Source organism: Ovis canadensis, chromosome 1 (genome assembly GCF_042477335.2).
Source record: "Ovis canadensis isolate MfBH-ARS-UI-01 breed Bighorn chromosome 1, ARS-UI_OviCan_v2, whole genome shotgun sequence".
In the NCBI taxonomy this organism is placed as follows: domain Eukaryota; kingdom Metazoa; phylum Chordata; class Mammalia; order Artiodactyla; family Bovidae; genus Ovis; species Ovis canadensis.
In genome coordinates this window covers 237,546,034-237,563,726 of record NC_091245.1, presented here as the reverse complement: position 1 = coordinate 237,563,726, position 17,693 = coordinate 237,546,034, and the positions used below count along the sequence as shown (strand labels likewise).

At 40.2% G+C, this 17,693-nt stretch overlaps 1 protein-coding gene across 2 annotated transcripts in view; it reads left to right on the top strand.

Annotated features, from left to right (window-relative positions):
* Window positions 1–17,693, top strand: part of LOC138424848 (THO complex subunit 2) — a 148,592-nt gene that overhangs the window by 121,653 nt on the left and 9,246 nt on the right. The window contains exon 4 of one of the 2 annotated variants that reach the window (XM_069562290.1): window positions 754–7,937. The exons of the other annotated variant lie outside the window; for it this stretch is intronic. Within the exon in view, the coding sequence (XP_069418391.1) occupies window positions 1,497–6,275 (4,779 nt within the window). The 5' untranslated portion in view covers window positions 754–1,496 and the 3' untranslated portion in view covers window positions 6,276–7,937. Of the gene's footprint in view, window positions 1–753; window positions 7,938–17,693 lie in introns of those variants that run through there. 2 annotated transcript variants of the gene reach the window in all.

Below are 17,693 nucleotides of genomic sequence, written 5' to 3'. Positions count from 1 at the left end.
AAGAATACTGGAGTGGGTTGCCATTCCCTGCTCCAGGGGATCTTCCCATCCAGGGACTGATCTGCATCTCTGTGTCTCCAGCATTGGCAGGCAGATTTTTTTTTTTTTTTTTAAATCACTGCATCACCTGGGAGGTCCTTGGTGCCTTTAAAAGGTAGCAGAATATGTCACCCCAAAATACAACTGCAAGAGTTCAGAGCATGCCACCCTAAAATATGCCATTTTGGTATATTGATTATTTTGAGCTGTAGGTACTTGAAAAACAGCAAATGCAGGAAGAGGTTTTCTCTGAACTCCCTTTTTTGCCTAAAGACAGATCCTCCAAAAGAGACTCAACTGTCATAGATCCCCTCCCTGGGAACTGCATCAGTCAGGGGAGATTGACTCATCAAAGAAGAGAAGAATAGAAGGTGACAATGTGACAAACATTGTCACAGACTATCATACCTACCATCTAGTCGTCTTCTTTTTTTTTTTCATTTTTTAGTTTTTTATTTTTTTAATTTTAAAATCTTTAATTCTTACATGCATTCCCAAACATCTAGTCTTCTGAAAAGGCCCACTCATCCTAAAAATTATTTATTCTTCCCTAAGAATCCCATATTCCCCTTCCCTTTCTATTAAGATGGTTGTTGTTGTTTAGTTACTTAGTCATATCTGATTCTTTGCGACCCCACAGTCTATAACCTACCGGCCTCCTTTGTTCTTGGGATTTCCTAGGCAAGAATAATCGGTATCCATTTTCTCCTCCAGGGATCCTCCCGGCCAACAGCCTGAATCTGCATCTCCTGCATTGGCAGACAGATTCTTTACTGCTAAGCCACCAGGGAAACCAGTAAAGATGGTATTTAAATCTAAAATTTAAGCTACCTTGGAAAATTACTCATTTTTCCCTGAGTATCTCCCATGTATACCATGAAGTATGCATGTTAAACTTTTGATTGTTTTTCTTTTGTTAATCTTACTACAGAAGTCTCAGCAAAAATTCAATAGGGTAAAGGAAAATGAATATATTCTCCATACTCATTAGAGAATAATAATAAAGGCTGAGGGTGATTAATACTTAATTTAGGGAAAAATATGAAAGTTAGATGGTTTACTGGGTGGCTATATATATATTTGCCTCCTGCTGTGAAAGGGCAGAAAAACTTGCAGAGTTAATTCTAAAGGTAGTGGATCTCTGGACAAAGTTGCATTCTCCACTTCTACCAGGCAACTCTACTTACTAACGTCAGAGTTTGTTGGTTAGGCAGCAGTGAGAGACCCCGAGATCTGTGATGGTGATATTTGAGTTTACACACTAAAAAACATGGCCTAGATTTTTTCTGGACAATCTGGTTATTCATCAACGGCTCAATTTTCCCCATTGAAAATTTTTCATTCCCCCTTTGCTTGAGCAGTCTCCGGAGCAATCGGCCTGCAGAGACAGGCACCGCCATGCTGCGGACCGGCGCCGTACAACTTCCGGTTCCGTCTCTGTTACTAGTGAGGGGAAGATGGCGGCCGCAACTGTGGTGATTCCCGTAGAGTGGATAAGGAACTGGGAGAAATCAGGGAGAGGCGAATTTTTACGTTTATGCCGGATCCTCAGTGAAAATAAAAGCCACGATAGTTCAACTTATAGAGATTTCCAGCAAGCTCTTTATGAATTATCATACCATGTCATTAAAGGAAATCTAAAGCATGAACAGGCATCTAATGTTCTTAGTGACATTAGTGAATTTCGTGAGGATATGCCCTCCATTCTTGCTGATGTATTCTGCATATTAGATATTGAGACAAATTGTTTAGAAGAAAAAAGCAAAGGAGACTATTTTACACGATTGGTATTAGCATGTTTGTATTTAGTTTCAGACACAGTTCTAAAGGAACGCTTGGATCCAGAAACATTGGAATCGTTAGGGCTTATCAAACAATCACAGCAATTCAATCAAAAGTCAGTTAAAATCAAGACAAAACTCTTTTATAAGCAGCAAAAATTTAATTTGTTAAGAGAAGAAAATGAAGGTTATGCCAAACTGATTGCTGAACTGGGGCAAGATTTATCTGGAAATATTACTAGTGATTTAATCTTAGAAAATATAAAATCTTTAATAGGATGCTTTAATCTGGATCCCAATAGAGTTTTGGATGTCATTTTAGAAGTGTTTGAATGCAGGCCAGAACACGATGACTTCTTTATATCTTTATTAGAATCTTACATGAGTATGTGTGAACCGCAAACACTGTGTCATATTCTTGGGTTCAAATTCAAGTTTTATCAGGAACCAATTGGAGAGACTCCTTCATCTTTATACAGAGTTGCAGCAGTACTTCTACAATTTAACCTTATTGATTTAGATGATCTTTATGTACATCTTCTTCCAGCTGATAATTGCATTATGGATGAACACAAACAAGAAATTGTAGAAGCTAAGCAGATCGTTAGAAAACTTACAATGGTTGTATTGTCTTCTGATAAAATTGACGAGAGAGAGAAAGAAAAGGAAAAAGAGGAAAAAATGGAGAAACCACCTGACAACCAAAAACTTGGTTTGTTGGAAGCCTTGTTAAAGATTGGGGATTGGCAGCATGCGCAGAGCATTATGGATCAGATGCCGCCATACTACGCAGCTTCACATAAACTAATAGCCCTTGCTATTTGCAAGCTTATTCATATAACTATTGAGCCTCTCTACCGAAGAGTTGGTGTTCCTAAAGGCGCTAAAGGCTCACCTGTTAGTGCTTTGCAAAATAAGAGAGCACCAAAACAAGCAGAGAGCTTTGAAGATTTGAGGAGAGACGTCTTCAATATGTTCTGTTACCTTGGTCCCCACCTTTCTCACGATCCCATTTTATTCGCAAAAATGGTGCGGATAGGCAAGTCGTTTATGAAGGAGTTTCAGTCTGATGGAAGCAAACGAGAAGATAAAGAGAAAACGGAAGTTATCCTTAGCTGTTTGCTTAGCATTACTGACCAGGTATTACTTCCGTCTCTTTCTTTGATGGACTGCAATGCTTGTATGTCTGAGGAACTATGGGGAATGTTTAAAATATTTCCGTATCAGCATAGATACCGTCTGTATGGCCAGTGGAAGAATGAAACTTACAACAGTCATGCACTTTTAGTAAAAGTTAAAGCTCAAACAATAGACAGAGCCAAATATATCATGAAGCGTCTAACCAAGGAAAATGTGAAGCCTTCTGGAAGACAAATTGGGAAGTTGAGCCACAGCAATCCAACCATTTTGTTTGATTATATCTTGTCACAAATACAGAAGTATGATAACTTGATAACACCTGTAATCGATTCACTGAAATACCTCACTTCGTTGAATTATGATGTCTTGGCCTATTGTATCATTGAAGCTTTAGCTAATCCAGAAAAGGAGAAAATGAAACATGACGACACAACAATCTCAAGTTGGCTTCAGAGTCTGGCTAGTTTCTGTGGTGCAGTTTTTCGTAAATATCCAATTGATCTTGCTGGTCTTCTTCAGTATGTGGCTAATCAGCTAAAGGCAGGCAAAAGTTTTGACCTGCTTATACTGAAAGAAGTGATACAAAAAATGGCAGGAATAGAAATTACAGAAGAAATGACAATGGAGCAACTAGAAGCCATGACTGGTGGAGAGCAACTAAAAGCTGAGGGTGGTTATTTTGGCCAGATAAGAAACACTAAAAAATCCTCCCAGAGATTAAAGGATGCACTATTAGACCATGATCTTGCTCTTCCTCTCTGCTTGCTTATGGCTCAGCAGAGGAATGGGATAATCTTTCAGGAAGGTGAAGAGAAACATTTAAAACTTGTGGGAAAACTCTATGATCAGTGCCATGATACCCTGGTACAGTTTGGTGGTTTTTTAGCATCTAATCTAAGCACAGAAGATTATATAAAGCAAGTGCCTTCAATTGATGTGCTCTGTAATGAATTTCACACACCTCATGATGCAGCATTTTTCCTGTCTAGGCCAATGTATGCACACCATATTTCGTCAAAGTATGATGAACTTAAAAAATCAGAGAAGGGAAGTAAACAGCAGCATAAAGTTCATAAGTACATCACATCATGTGAAATGGTGATGGCTCCTGTTCATGAAGCAGTGGTTTCCTTACACGTTTCCAAAGTCTGGGATGACATCAGTCCTCAATTCTGTGCCACATTCTGGTCATTGACAATGTATGACCTTGCAGTTCCACATACCAGCTATGAACGGGAAGTCAATAAACTTAAAATCCAGATGAAAGCAATTGATGACAATCAGGAAATGCCTCCAAATAAAAAGAAAAAAGAGAAGGAGCGATGTACTGCCCTTCAGGACAAGCTTCTCGAAGAAGAAAAGAAACAGATGGAACATGTACAGCGAGTTCTGCAGAGACTGAAACTGGAAAAGGACAACTGGCTTTTAGCAAAATCTACCAAAAATGAGACCATCACAAAATTTCTACAGTTGTGTATATTTCCTCGATGTATTTTTTCCGCAATTGATGCTGTTTACTGTGCTCGTTTTGTTGAATTGGTACATCAACAGAAAACTCCAAATTTTTCCACACTTCTTTGCTATGATCGAGTTTTCTCTGATATAATTTACACGGTCGCAAGCTGTACTGAAAATGAAGCTAGTCGATATGGGAGATTCCTTTGCTGCATGTTAGAGACTGTGACCAGGTGGCACAGTGATAGAGCCACATATGAAAAGGAATGTGGAAATTATCCAGGATTCCTTACTATATTACGAGCAACTGGATTTGATGGTGGAAATAAAGCTGATCAATTAGACTATGAAAATTTTCGACATGTTGTACACAAATGGCATTACAAACTAACCAAGGCATCAGTACATTGCCTTGAAACAGGCGAATACACTCACATCAGGAATATCTTGATTGTGCTAACAAAAATACTTCCTTGGTACCCAAAAGTTTTGAATCTGGGTCAGGCTTTGGAAAGAAGAGTGCATAAAATCTGCCAAGAGGAAAAAGAGAAGAGGCCAGATCTATATGCATTGGCTATGGGCTACTCTGGGCAGTTGAAAAGTAGAAAGTCATACATGATACCTGAAAATGAGTTTCATCACAAAGACCCCCCTCTGAGGAATGCAGTTGCCAGTGTACAAAATGGGCCTGGTGGTGGGCCTTCTTCATCGTTGATCAGAAGTGTATCTAAGTTGGACGAAAGCAGTATCGAGGACACTGATAAATTGAAGGAGAGATCTCAGTGTCGTGTGAAAGCTGTTAATAAAGCTTCTAGTGCCGCACCAAAAGGGAATTCAAGTAATGGAAATAGTGGCTCTAACAGCAGCAAAGCTGTTAAAGAAAATGACAAAGAGAAAGGAAAAGAGAAAGAAAAAGAGAAAAAAGAAAAGACTCCAGCTACTACTCCAGAGGCCCGAGTACTTGGTAAAGATAGTAAAGAAAAACCAAAGGAAGAACGGCCAAATAAAGATGAAAAAGCAAGAGAGATGAAGGAAAGAACACCTAAATCTGACAAAGAGAAGGAAAAATTCAAGAAGGAAGAAAAAGCTAAAGATGAGAAATTCAAGACCACTGTCCCGAATGTAGAATCAAAGTCAACTCAAGAAAAGGAAAGAGAGAAGGAGCTGTCCAGAGAACGAGATATAGCAAAGGAAATGAAATCAAAGGAAAATGTTAAAGGAGGAGAGAAAACACCAGTTTCTGGGTCCTTGAAGTCACCTGTTCCCCGATCAGATATTGCAGAGCCTGAAAGGGAACAGAAACATCGCAAAATTGATACCCATCCTTCTCCATCACATTCCTCAACAGTAAAGGTTACAGCCATACTTCCCAAAGTTCCTCTGGGTTCTGAGAACTATGCCAGCTCACCTGTCATCTCCATTCATTGTCTACAGGACAGTCTCATCGAACTCAAGGAGTCTTCAGCAAAGCTCTACATTAATCATACTCCTCTACCACTGTCCAAGAATAAGGAGAGAGAAATGGACAAGAAAGATTTGGACAAGTCAAGGGAAAGATCCAGAGAAAGAGAAAAAAAAGATGAAAAGGACAGGAAAGAGCGGAAAAGGGATCACTCAAACAATGACCGAGAAGTGCCACCAGACTTAACCAAGAGGCGGAAAGAGGAAAATGGAACAATGGGGGTTTCAAAACACAAAAGTGAAAGTCCATGTGAGTCTGCTTATCCAAATGAGAGAGACAAGGAAAAAAATAAGTCAAAATCTTCAGGCAAAGAAAAAGGTGGCAACTCATTTAAATCTGAAAAGATGGATAAAATCTCCTCTGGTGGCAAAAAGGGCGTGGACAGACCCCTAAGCTGAAGGTCTCCCAGAGAAGGATGCCAAAGCTCCATGCATCACTCTCAGAATGATATCTCCCATAATTGAGAGCTTCTGGTGCTTTAAATCAGAAGATGTATACACACCACCATCCTCTTGATGATACATTCCAAAGTCATTGGCTTTCAGAAACCAAAGTCATTGGTTTTCAGAACATTATTTTCACCTCCAGGCAGTTTCTTGCAACAAGGTCCTGGTGTATACAATTTTTACCTGAGATTTGCCATTCAGAAGCAGCATCTAATAAAAATTTCACTAACTGTTTTAAGTCATCCTTCTTTCTCAGAAAGGAGACGACATCACGTCCTGGAACAAGTCCCTTAATTTTGTAGATAGGCTGTATTTGTGTGATAACTTTTATGAGTTTTACAATATTGGTATGATTATATTGCTTGAGAATTTTGGTTTCTTGTAAAAATTTTAATTTCAGTTCCTGGGAAAGATGATCTTCATATGTTCTAACAGTGATACCAATTTTGTCTTTTAATGTGTCCCTAAATGTGTCATCAAAATTTCCCTTGCCCAGTAATTATGACAGCTTCATGACTGAAACAGAGAAGGCAGTGACAACCCACTCCAGTACTCTTTCTTGGAAAATCCCATGGTTGGAGGAGCCTGGTGGGCTGCAGTCCATGGGGTCGCTAAGAGTCTGACATGACTCAGTGACTTCACTTTCACTTTGCTTGAGAAACAATTCAAAAGTCATTGTTTGGCAAAGAAATATGCAGCTTCCTCCCTTCCAATCTGTCTACACCTTTTCTCTTGGCCACCAGACAACAAAAACTACAGTCAAGAGACAAGATGATCTGGTCTGGGAAGTGCTGGGCTTGTTAAGGGAGGGAAGAGAGTGTCATAGGACTTAGGAAACATACTATCAGGAACTGGTGGGTATAGTATTGACTTGGATATGACACAGGACATAATATGCTGGCAAGGACCCTGGGAATCAGTGCCAGGAGGCTGTGGGTTTTTAGAATCCTGGAAAAAAAGATGACTCTTACTAATTAAGCTAGAAATTCCAAACTGCCATGCGAACAGTAGAGATCAAAAGGCTTAGAGAAGTGTGAGTGCACAGGAATAGATATGTTATACAAGGTCCAAATGTTTAGCAGCTGACTAAGTTCTGCGGGAGGGCCCAGAGAACACACTATTTACCAATATGATAAGAAATGCACCAGTGAGAGGAACCCCAGTATCACTGAATAACTTAGGGTCTTTCAGGAAAAGATCAGTGTTCATGGTAGGTTTCCTCATAGCAATAGGGTTGATAGGACCAGAAGATTAAAAAAAAACAGGCGGTGGCATTTAACAGTCAGAAACAATGTGGGTATAATCATCATGATGGAGTGGCACCAGGGGGTTTGATTAACAAACTGTGGAGATGATTAATGAAACATTCGTAACTAGTGCTGTGCTGTACTTAGACATTTAGTCGTGTGAGACTTTTTGCAACCCCATGGACTGTAGCCTGCCAGGCTCCTCTGTCCATGGGGATTCTCTAGGCAAGAATACTGGAGTGGGTTGTCATGCCCTCCTCCATGGGATCATCCTGAGCCAGGGATTGAGCCCAGGTCTCCCAAGGAGGCAGGCAGAATCTTTACCATCTGAGCCAACAGAGATGGGCCAACAGAAACTATTCAATGTATACAATCTAAAGAAATCAAAGTTAAATGATCAGGAGCGTGAGGACGCTGTCCTAACATAAGTTCATATTTATCTGCCATTTTCAAACTCAGCCAGTTTTCTGACCCAGAAGTCGCGAAAGTAGAGGCTGGGTCCCCATAAGGAAGTGCCTTGAATTGCTGCTGCAAGTAGACATGGTGATGATTCTTCTGGTTCTTTGTCAAAAGGACATGATGCTTTACGTGGGTAAACTTATACTATGAGAAAGAGAAAATCCAGACATTGTAATGATTCTTGAACATGGGGTTTGCATTAATATTAATACCGAGGGACCTCAAGTACCATTACAGCTCTTGTGTTAGAGTAGGGGCATAGAGGAGCCAAGTAATAAGTGGAGTCCTATCACAGGTCTGGTTTTCAGTAGGTTCCTTTTTCTATACCCATAGGTGGGTGATGTCACCAGTTCCCCAAATGTATAATTGGAATGGACGCACAAAGGAATTGTAAGAACCCTAATACTAGACCTGTAGAATAACAGTTATTTAATTGGGAAGGTCAAGTGAAAGCTGCTGAAATTGCCCACATCTGCCAATACTGTAAGTTAACAAAGATAACAAGCTCAGGAAGAAAGGCAGAGATCAGTGCCACTCTAAAGACATAAGGGTAGCTGTGATGGGAAACAATTTCATGTGGAATTTCTGGTAAGCTCCACTAGAAAAATCACAACCAAGTTCATCAGCATTTTGGAATAAGATCATGCTATTTGCAGGAGGGAATCACCAATCTTCTCAAAACATTTCCAGGCTTACTTCTGGGTCTGATAGAGTTAGGCTCTCTGACCATGGAATATCACATGACCGCATGGTCCATCATTTATAAAAGGGCTGTCCATGATAAGCTGGTTTTTCTATTTTAAACCAACTTTGTTTTTTGGCTGAGCTGGGTCTTTGTTACTGCATGTGGGCTTTCTCTAGTTGCGATGTGTGAGGGCTATTCTTCACTGCAGTGCATGGCCTTCTCATTGCTGCAGCTTTTCTTGTTGTGGGGCATAGGCTCTAGGTTCATGGGCTACAATAGTTGCAGCAGGCAGGCTCAGTAGTTGCAGCTCATGGGCTCTAGAGCACAGGCTTGGTAGTTGTGGCCCACAGCCTTAGTTGCCCCGAGGCATGTGGGGTCTTCTCAGACCAGAGCTAGAACTTGTGTCCCCTGCATAGCAGGCAGATTCTTATCCACTGAGCCACCAGGGAAATCCAAGCTGGGTTTTCTTGAACTCAGAAAGTCATAAGAGTAAGAGTCCTGCCATATTCCATCATGAGCAGCTCTCTCTTATTAGAATGTCCATCCAGGATTCTGCACATGCAGCGCTGGGCAGCACAAATAACCTGCTTTAGCAGGTGGCCCTAGCTACCCAGGTCATGCACTGGTAAAGAATCCGCCTGCCAATGCAGGAGATGCAAAAGATATAGATTCAATTCCTGGGTCAGAAAGATTCCCTGGAGTAGGAAATAGCAACCCACTCCAGTATTCTTGTCTGGGAAATTCCATGGACAGAGAAGCCTAGAGGGATACAGTCCACGGGGTCTCAAAGAATCTGACAGGACTGACCATACACAGACAAACAGCAGGTGACCCAGATCCATAGGCATCTCCAACAGTTACATTCATGCCTCTCTCTCAGTTCACACCTACAGCATTTTGATTAGCTGATGAAGAAGGAAAAAGTCTTAGTTTGGTTTATGGGTGGGTAATCGTTGGGCAAATCCCCTGGAGAAGGGAAAGGCTACCCACTCCAGTATTCTGGCCTGGAGAATTCCAAGGACTGTACAGTCCATGGAGTCTCAAAGAGTCGGACACGACTGAGCAAGTTTCACTTTTCAATCTCTATGTTTAACCTGAAAGTGGACCAATGCTTACTATAGTCCCATTCAATTGTGGCCATAAAAGCTGGTGACCAGTGAAAATTCTCTCAAGGACAGAGCTTCAGGCATCAACCCAGGACTTACTTTATATATGAAGGGAAATGGCCCAAATTAATGCTATATATGGACTATATATGGACTGTTGCTCAGCTAATGAACTCCTTATTGCCAAATTCAAACTAAAATTAAAGAAAGTAGGGAAAACCACTAGATCATTCAGCTTTGACCTAAATCAAATCCCTTACGATTACACAGTGGAAGTGAGAAATAGATTTAAGGGACTATTCTGATAGACAGAGTGCCTGATGAACTATGGACAGAGGTTCATGACATTGTACAGGAGAGAGGAATCAAGACCACCACCAAAAAAAGAAATGCAAAAAAGCAAAATGGCTGTCTGATGAGGCCTTACAAATAGTTGTGAAAAGAGAAGCAAAAAGCAAAGGAGAAAAGGAAAGATATACCCATTTGAATTCAGAGTTCCAAAGAATACCAAGGAAAGATAAGAAAGCTTTCCTCAGTGATCAGTGCAAAAAAATAAAGGAAAACAATAGAATGGGAAAGACTAGTGATCTCTTCAAGAAAATCAGAGATACCAAGGGAAAATTTCATGCAAAGATGGGCTCGATAAAGAACAGAAATGGTATGGACCTAACAGAAGCAGAAGATATTAAGAAGAGGTGGCAAGAATACACAGAAGAACTATACAAAAAAGATCTTCACAACCCAGATAATCACAATGGTGTGATCACTCACCTAGATCCAGACATCTTGGAATATGAAGTCAAGTGGGCCTTAGGAAGCATCATTATGAACAAAGCTAGTGGAGGTGATGGCATTCCAGTTGAGCTGTTTCAAATCCTAAAAGATGATGCTGTGAAAGTGCTGCACTCAACACGCCAGCAAATTTGGAAAACTCAGCAGTGGCCACATGATTGGAAAAGGTCAGTTTTCATTCCAATCCCAAAGAAAGACAATGCCAGAGAATGCACAAGCTACCGCACAATTGCACTCATCTCATATGCTAGTAAAGAATGCTCATTATTCTCCAAGCCAGGCTTCAACAGTACGTGAATCGTGAACTTCCAGATGTTCAAGCTGGATTTAGAAAAAGCAGAGGAATGAGAGATCAAATTGCCAACCTCCGCTGGATCATGGAAAAAGCATCAGAGTTCCCCAAAAACATCTACTTCTGCTTTATTGACTATGCCAAAGCCTTTGACTGTGTGGATCACAACAAACTGTGGAAAATTCTGAAAGAGATGGGAATACCAGACCACCTGACCTGCCTCTTGAGAAATCTGTATGCAGGTCAGGAAGCAACAGTTGGAACTGGACATGAAAAAACAGACTGGTTCCAAATAGGAAAAGGAGTACAGGAAGACTGTATACTGTCACCCTGCTTATTTAACTTCTATGCAGAATACATCATGACAAACACTGGGCTGGATGAAGCACAAGCTGGAATCAAGATTGCCAGGGAAATATCAATAACCTCAGATATGTAGATGACACCACTCTTATAGCAGAAAGTGAAGAACTAAAGAGCCTCTTGATGAAAGTGAAAGAGGAGAGTGAAAAAGTTGGCTTAAAGCTCAACATTCAGAAAACTAAGATCATGGCATCTGATCCCTTAACTTCATGGCAAATCAATGGGGAAATAGTAGCAGACTTTTTATGGATGGGCAGGCTCCAAAATCACTGCAGATGGTGACTGCAGCCATGAAATTAAAAGATGCTTACTTCTTGGAAGTAAAGTTATGACCAACCTAGATAGCATATTCAAAAGCAGAGACATTACTTTGCCAACAAAGGTTCATCTAGTGAAGGCTATGGTTTTTCCAGTAGTCATGTATGGATGTGAGAGTTGGACTGTGAAGAAAGCTGAGCACTGAAGAATTGATGCTTTCAAACTGTGGTGTTGGAGAAGAGTCTTGAGAGTCCCTTGGACTGCAAGGAGATCCAACCAGTCCATCCTAAAGAAGATCAGTCTTGAATTCATTGGAAGATCAGTTTGTTGGAAGGACTGATGTTGAAGATGAAACCCCAATACTTTGGCCACCTGATGTGAAGAGCTGATTCATTGGAAAAGACTCTGATGCTGGGAGGGATTGGGGGCAGGAGGAGAAAGGGACAACAGAGGATGAGATATTTGGATGGCATTGGTGTGGCTTCTTGATGAGAAATTGTAGGGAGAAAAATGGAAACTTTGAGGGATCAGAGGTCTGAAGAAAGGGCCTGATGATGGGCCTGTCATAGTGACAGGTCCATGTATAACTTGTTACGCCTGCCAGGGAGCATTTACCATGAAAGAGGCTCCAAACAGCTAGACAGACAGAATGACTCTCTGCTACTGGCAGACATGTGACAGCCAGCCTGCTATCAGCAACTGCAGTGCTGGCACAAAAAGAGCATGGACAGGGTATTCATGGTGTCAGGATAGACACTAGGCATGGGTCCACCCAATGTCATGGCCTTGCCTTGACTATGGCTGATCTATCTACCTGTTGCTGTCAGATGTCCAACCAGACAGCAACAAAGACCAATACTAAGACTTGATATGGCACCATCTCTAAGGGATACCAACAAGATACTTGGTGGCAACTCAGTTATCTCCTGGAAAATGTAGCAATTTATCTTTACTAGAATCAGGATATTTTCTAGGTATCAGATTGAATTCTCCATTTATAGGACCTCAGCCATCTCCAACATTTACATAATGTTTGATTCACATACATGGTATTACACCTGACAATGTTTCAGACCAAGGACCACTTTAAAGCAAAAGAGGTTTGGCAGAGGACTTATAACAAAACAATACACTATTCCTATAACAGACCATACCACTGAAAAGCTACCAGACCTTTAGAGTAATAGAACTGCCTTTTGAAGTTATAGCTGACACCTAAGCTTGAAGATAATACTCTTCAAAGATGGGGTGTCATCCTCTAGGACATAGGACACGTCCTAAATTAGTGATCATTATACAGTGCTATGTCCCCAGGGAATAAAAGATGTGAAGATAGTGAGTAGCCCCTTTTGCTATCAGTCCTACAGAGCCCCTTGAAGAATTTGTGCCTCTGACTCTATAATGACAAGCTTCGCAGGCCTAAAATTTCTGTTATCAAAGATAAATGCTTTTACCAACAACACTTTTAAGTTCGGTTTTCAGTCAACTAGCATTTCGGATTCCTTGTGCCAAAAGGCCTGAAAACAAGTTACCATCCTGGCTGAGATAATGGACCATGATGATGACGAGTCTATGATACTGCCATTACATATTAGGGGAGGCAAAAATACCTCTGGCAGCCTGGAGATCCACCATGGTGTTTCTTGGTATTCCTTATCCAATTCTGACTGTAAATTGTCAAGTACTGACACCACAGTTTGAGAAGGGCATGGTGATCAGAGGATCAGAAATTTTAGGAATGAGGGCTTGGATTTCCTCATGATGTAAACCAACTGGATCAGGGGATGTGCTATTTGAGACGGAAGGGAATCTAGAAGGGATAGTAAAGAAAGGAGATGAGTATCAGTTGTGTTCCCAAGACCAGCTTCAGTGGTGAGGGCTGTAGCTGTTTCCACCTAACCTTCCTCTTATACATCAATCCTGTCTGACTCTTGCGACCCCATGAAATGTAGCCCACCAGGGTCCTCTGTCCATGGAATTCTCCAGGCAAGAATACTGAAGTGGGTTGCCATTTCCTTCTCCAAGGGATTCCCTGATCTGGGAATCGAACCCAGGTCTCATGCATTGCAGGCAGACTCTTTACTGACTGAGCTATAAGGAAAGCCCATACATCAACCCAGAATCCTAGAAAAGATTATTTTAGATGGTGAGCTTATATGAAACAAGAGGATCTGAATTTTGCAAGTTCTGAGCTATATCTGTGGATACTGCACTCTGAAATCCAGATCCCCATGTCAGGATCAATGCCCTCCTTTCCCTAGCTGTTATGAGTGTGGTTGATTTTGTTATAGAGCTAAGTTCTTTTCTAGGAATTGCCTCAACGGAAGGGAGCTGCACTGCCCAATGTTAGGACCTTTCCCCCCTGGCTACCCACATCTAGTGACTGCTCCATGTTGGCTGGTGATGGTGGTGGTATATTAAAAGTACATTTGGGTGACCTCTGAAGAGCCATTCAAGATTCAGGGTTCCGTGTGGGATTTGCTGAGGCTCTCATGCAATCTTTTTCAACTTCTCCCTCTCTCCAACCCTGCTTCTGTTATTCCTTACTGATGCTAATCCAAGGTTACTCTCTAATGAACTCCTGCATGAAAATCTGTCTCTATCTGTTTCTTGGAGAACCTAACCTAAGATACAGGATTCATGTTACAAACTTGTTTAAGAACTAGTTTAAGACTTGGTTTATATCACCAGCTGTTTTCAAATTTACAAGGGTACCTGCAGCGTCTAATAGTTTTTATTTTTTGCATTTCATGACAGCATTTAAAACTCCAGACTTTGTACTATTTTAAAGGGTAGGAGTGGGGGTACTAGGGATACATGCTATAAAATCTTTTCTCCAACAAGGCCAGCATGGATTCTCCTCACATCAATGCAAGACAGAAAATGCGTAAAAGCAGCTCATGCTATCGCAATTCACTAAACAAAGTAAAACTATTTTTACAACTTTTAAACACAGACACTAACTAGAAGTTAGTTCAAATGTAGCAATAAAATACAAGTATTTCCAGATTGAAACACAACGATGATGAAGACATTTAAAAAATGCCTTTTCTTTTGATAATCTATTTTTTAAACTTTGGATATTGGGACAAACCACCTGCTAACTGTGTGGACATAAAATTCTTACTACTGATATTTGAACTGTGTGGAACATTTATTAGAGGAACTAATCTTTCACGGATCAAAGAGTGAAGATAAATACTAAAGAGTGAAGGTAGAGAGGTTAGGTGGTTGAGGTCCTACAGGATAGTTCCTAAGTACATTTGTGCTTTAGTTTTACTAGTTCTTTGTCTTAAGAGAAGATCAGCAACAATCAAAACTGTAAGAAATCCACGAATGAACAGATTTCTCACCCTTCCCATGTGGGAAGGGTGAGAATGGCTGGGAAAGCACACAAAACACAGCTCTTTGGCTCATTACCTACAGGTAACTGACTTCAATCTTCTGGCAGGGTTTGTCCTATCCCAGGCTCCATCTGACCCCAAGGGCTCCAGTAGACTTCATAATTCCCATATGGTTTTATCTTTCTCCACTTCCTAGAGCTCATATTCCTCAAACACAGAAGAATAAAATATAACTACCATCAGTGGCCTGCCATTCAAATGAGCCTAGCCTCATTACTTGGAAATATGTCTTCCTTTTCTTTCTGGACTGAAATTAATTTGAACTTGGTCAAACTATGTCAAGAAAAATTTTAAAAATAAATAAGTATAGTCCTACTGAGAAATAACTAACAATTGCATATACAAGAGAAGATGAGCCCTTTCTTTTTACATTGGAATCTATGTTTCATGGAAATTCTGAGACTCATTTCAAGGATTAAAATAAATTGGGAATTTTGCCAGTTCCATTTGTTGCTGTCTTCTTGTGCTAGGAAAAACTGCACGTTCTGAGGAAAGTCCATGCTGTTCCTATATCCTCGTTGCTAAGGTGATTGGGGAGGATGAAAACACACTGGCAACTCACTGTTAATTTGTTTACAAAAGAATATGAATGAGTTTCACCTCCTGCAGTCAGGAGCATTTTAGCTTCTGCCTAACTCTTTGAATCCAACTGTAGGGGGCAAGGTCATTCTCAACCAAACTGCTTGCAAATTAAGTAAAAACTCCTTCAGTTGTTGTTAAGATACAATTACTCTCAGCAGCCACGTATGCAATCTGTTAAATAGTCCCAATTAACTACTATTTAGAGCACAAAGTGAAAAACAGAATATATGTGAAACTAAGTGGGAAAAAAGATCTTTCACTCCCCAAATTAAATGTACCTTGCTTTTCAGAGCAAGCACCTTAACCCCCAGTGTATCAAAATGGTTTGGCAAAACAGTGACTTGCAGGGTTCTGTGTGTGTGTGTGTGAATATGTAGAGTAATACATTGTTATTTGTTCAAATAATCAGTTATTACTTTATATAACTGTGTCTTTTTGGACAGGGGTGGGGAATGGGACAGAGACAGTGGTGACGGTCTCTGTTTGTATAAATAATAAACAGGGAATTAAAATAATGACTATTGTTTTTCTGCTAATGGGCTCCGTTTTATTGCTTTGTATACTTCCTCTCAAAGCCTAGGCTTATCTTTGATCATGACTGCATCAGAAGCAAGACTAATCATGGATCACTGATTCTGCTTTATGCAATAGCTGGTAAAAAGAATCTTAATGTGATGTAATAAATAAAATTCATACCATGCTACAGGAGAATATTATTTATGAGAGGTAATATAGTGAAATGACTATGAACATAAACTCCAGTGCTCAACTGCTGAGGGATACTATTTGCTATTTCATGATCTAGGGGCAAACACCTTAACTCTATGTCCTGTTACATCCTCTGTAAAACAGGAAAAATGAAAGTAACTGAATTATAAATGAGTGAATTTCATGTTAATATAAATTAAATGGAGAGTGAACATTGTGATGATATTTGTTATTTTTAATATATATGTAATATTTTGAATTCTTCAATTAGCATATAGAGAAAATTACCAAACACTTTGAATTCTAGAACTGGAAAGTGTTTTTCTTCATATGAGAAAACTGAAATTTTATATGGCTTTAACCCAAATTTCTACCAAGACCTTTTGTTTCCCATCTCTTTAACTGTAAATTGACTTCTCAAATTATTTGATTTGCTAGAAGTTGAGCTAGAAGAAAGTATGGGAAACCCCTAAACCATTCAGGTATGACCTAAATCAAATCCCTTATGATTATACAGTGGACGTGACAAATAGATTCAAGGAATTAGATCTGATAGAGTGCCTGAAGAACTATGGACAGAGGTTTGTGACATTGTACAAGGGGCAGTGATCAAGACCATGCCCAAGAAAAAGAAATTCAAAAAGGCAAAATTGTTGTCTGATGAGGCCTTACAAATAGCCGAGAAAAGAAGAGAAATTAAAGGCAGGAGAAAAGGAAAGATATACCCTTTTTGAATGCAGATTTCCAAAGACTAGCAAGGAGAGATAAGAAAGACTTCCTCAGTGATCAGTGCCAAGAAATAAAGGAAAATGATAGACTGGAAAAGACTAGAGAGTGCTTCAAGAAAATCAGAGACACCAAGGGAACATTTCATGCAAAGATGGGCTCGATAAAGGACAGAAATGGTAGGGACCTAAAGAAGCAGAAGATATTAAGAAGAGGTGGCAAGAATACACAGAACTGTACAAAAAAGATCTTCATGACCAAGATAACCAGAATGGTGTGATCACTCACCTAGAGCCAGACATCTTGGAATATGAAGTCAAGTGGGCCTCAGGAAGCATCACTATAAACAAAGCTAGTAGAGGTGATGGAACTCCAGTTGAGCTATTTCAAATCCTAAAAGATGATGCTGTGAAAGTGTTGCACTCAATATGCCAGCATATTTAGAAAACTCAGCAGTGGCCTGGACTGGAAAAGGTAAGTTTTCATTTCAATCCCAAAGAAAGGCAATGCCAAAGAATGCTCAAACTACCGCACAATTGTACTCATCTCACACGCTAGCAAAGTAATGCTCTAAATTCTCCAAGCCAGGCTTCAACAGTATGTGAACTGTGAACTTCCAGATGTTCAAGCTGGATTTAGAAAAGGCAGAGGAAGCAGAGATCAAATTGCCAACATCCGCTGGATTATCAAAAAAACAAGAGAGTTCCAGAAAAACATCTATTTCTGCTTTATTGACTATGCCTTTGAC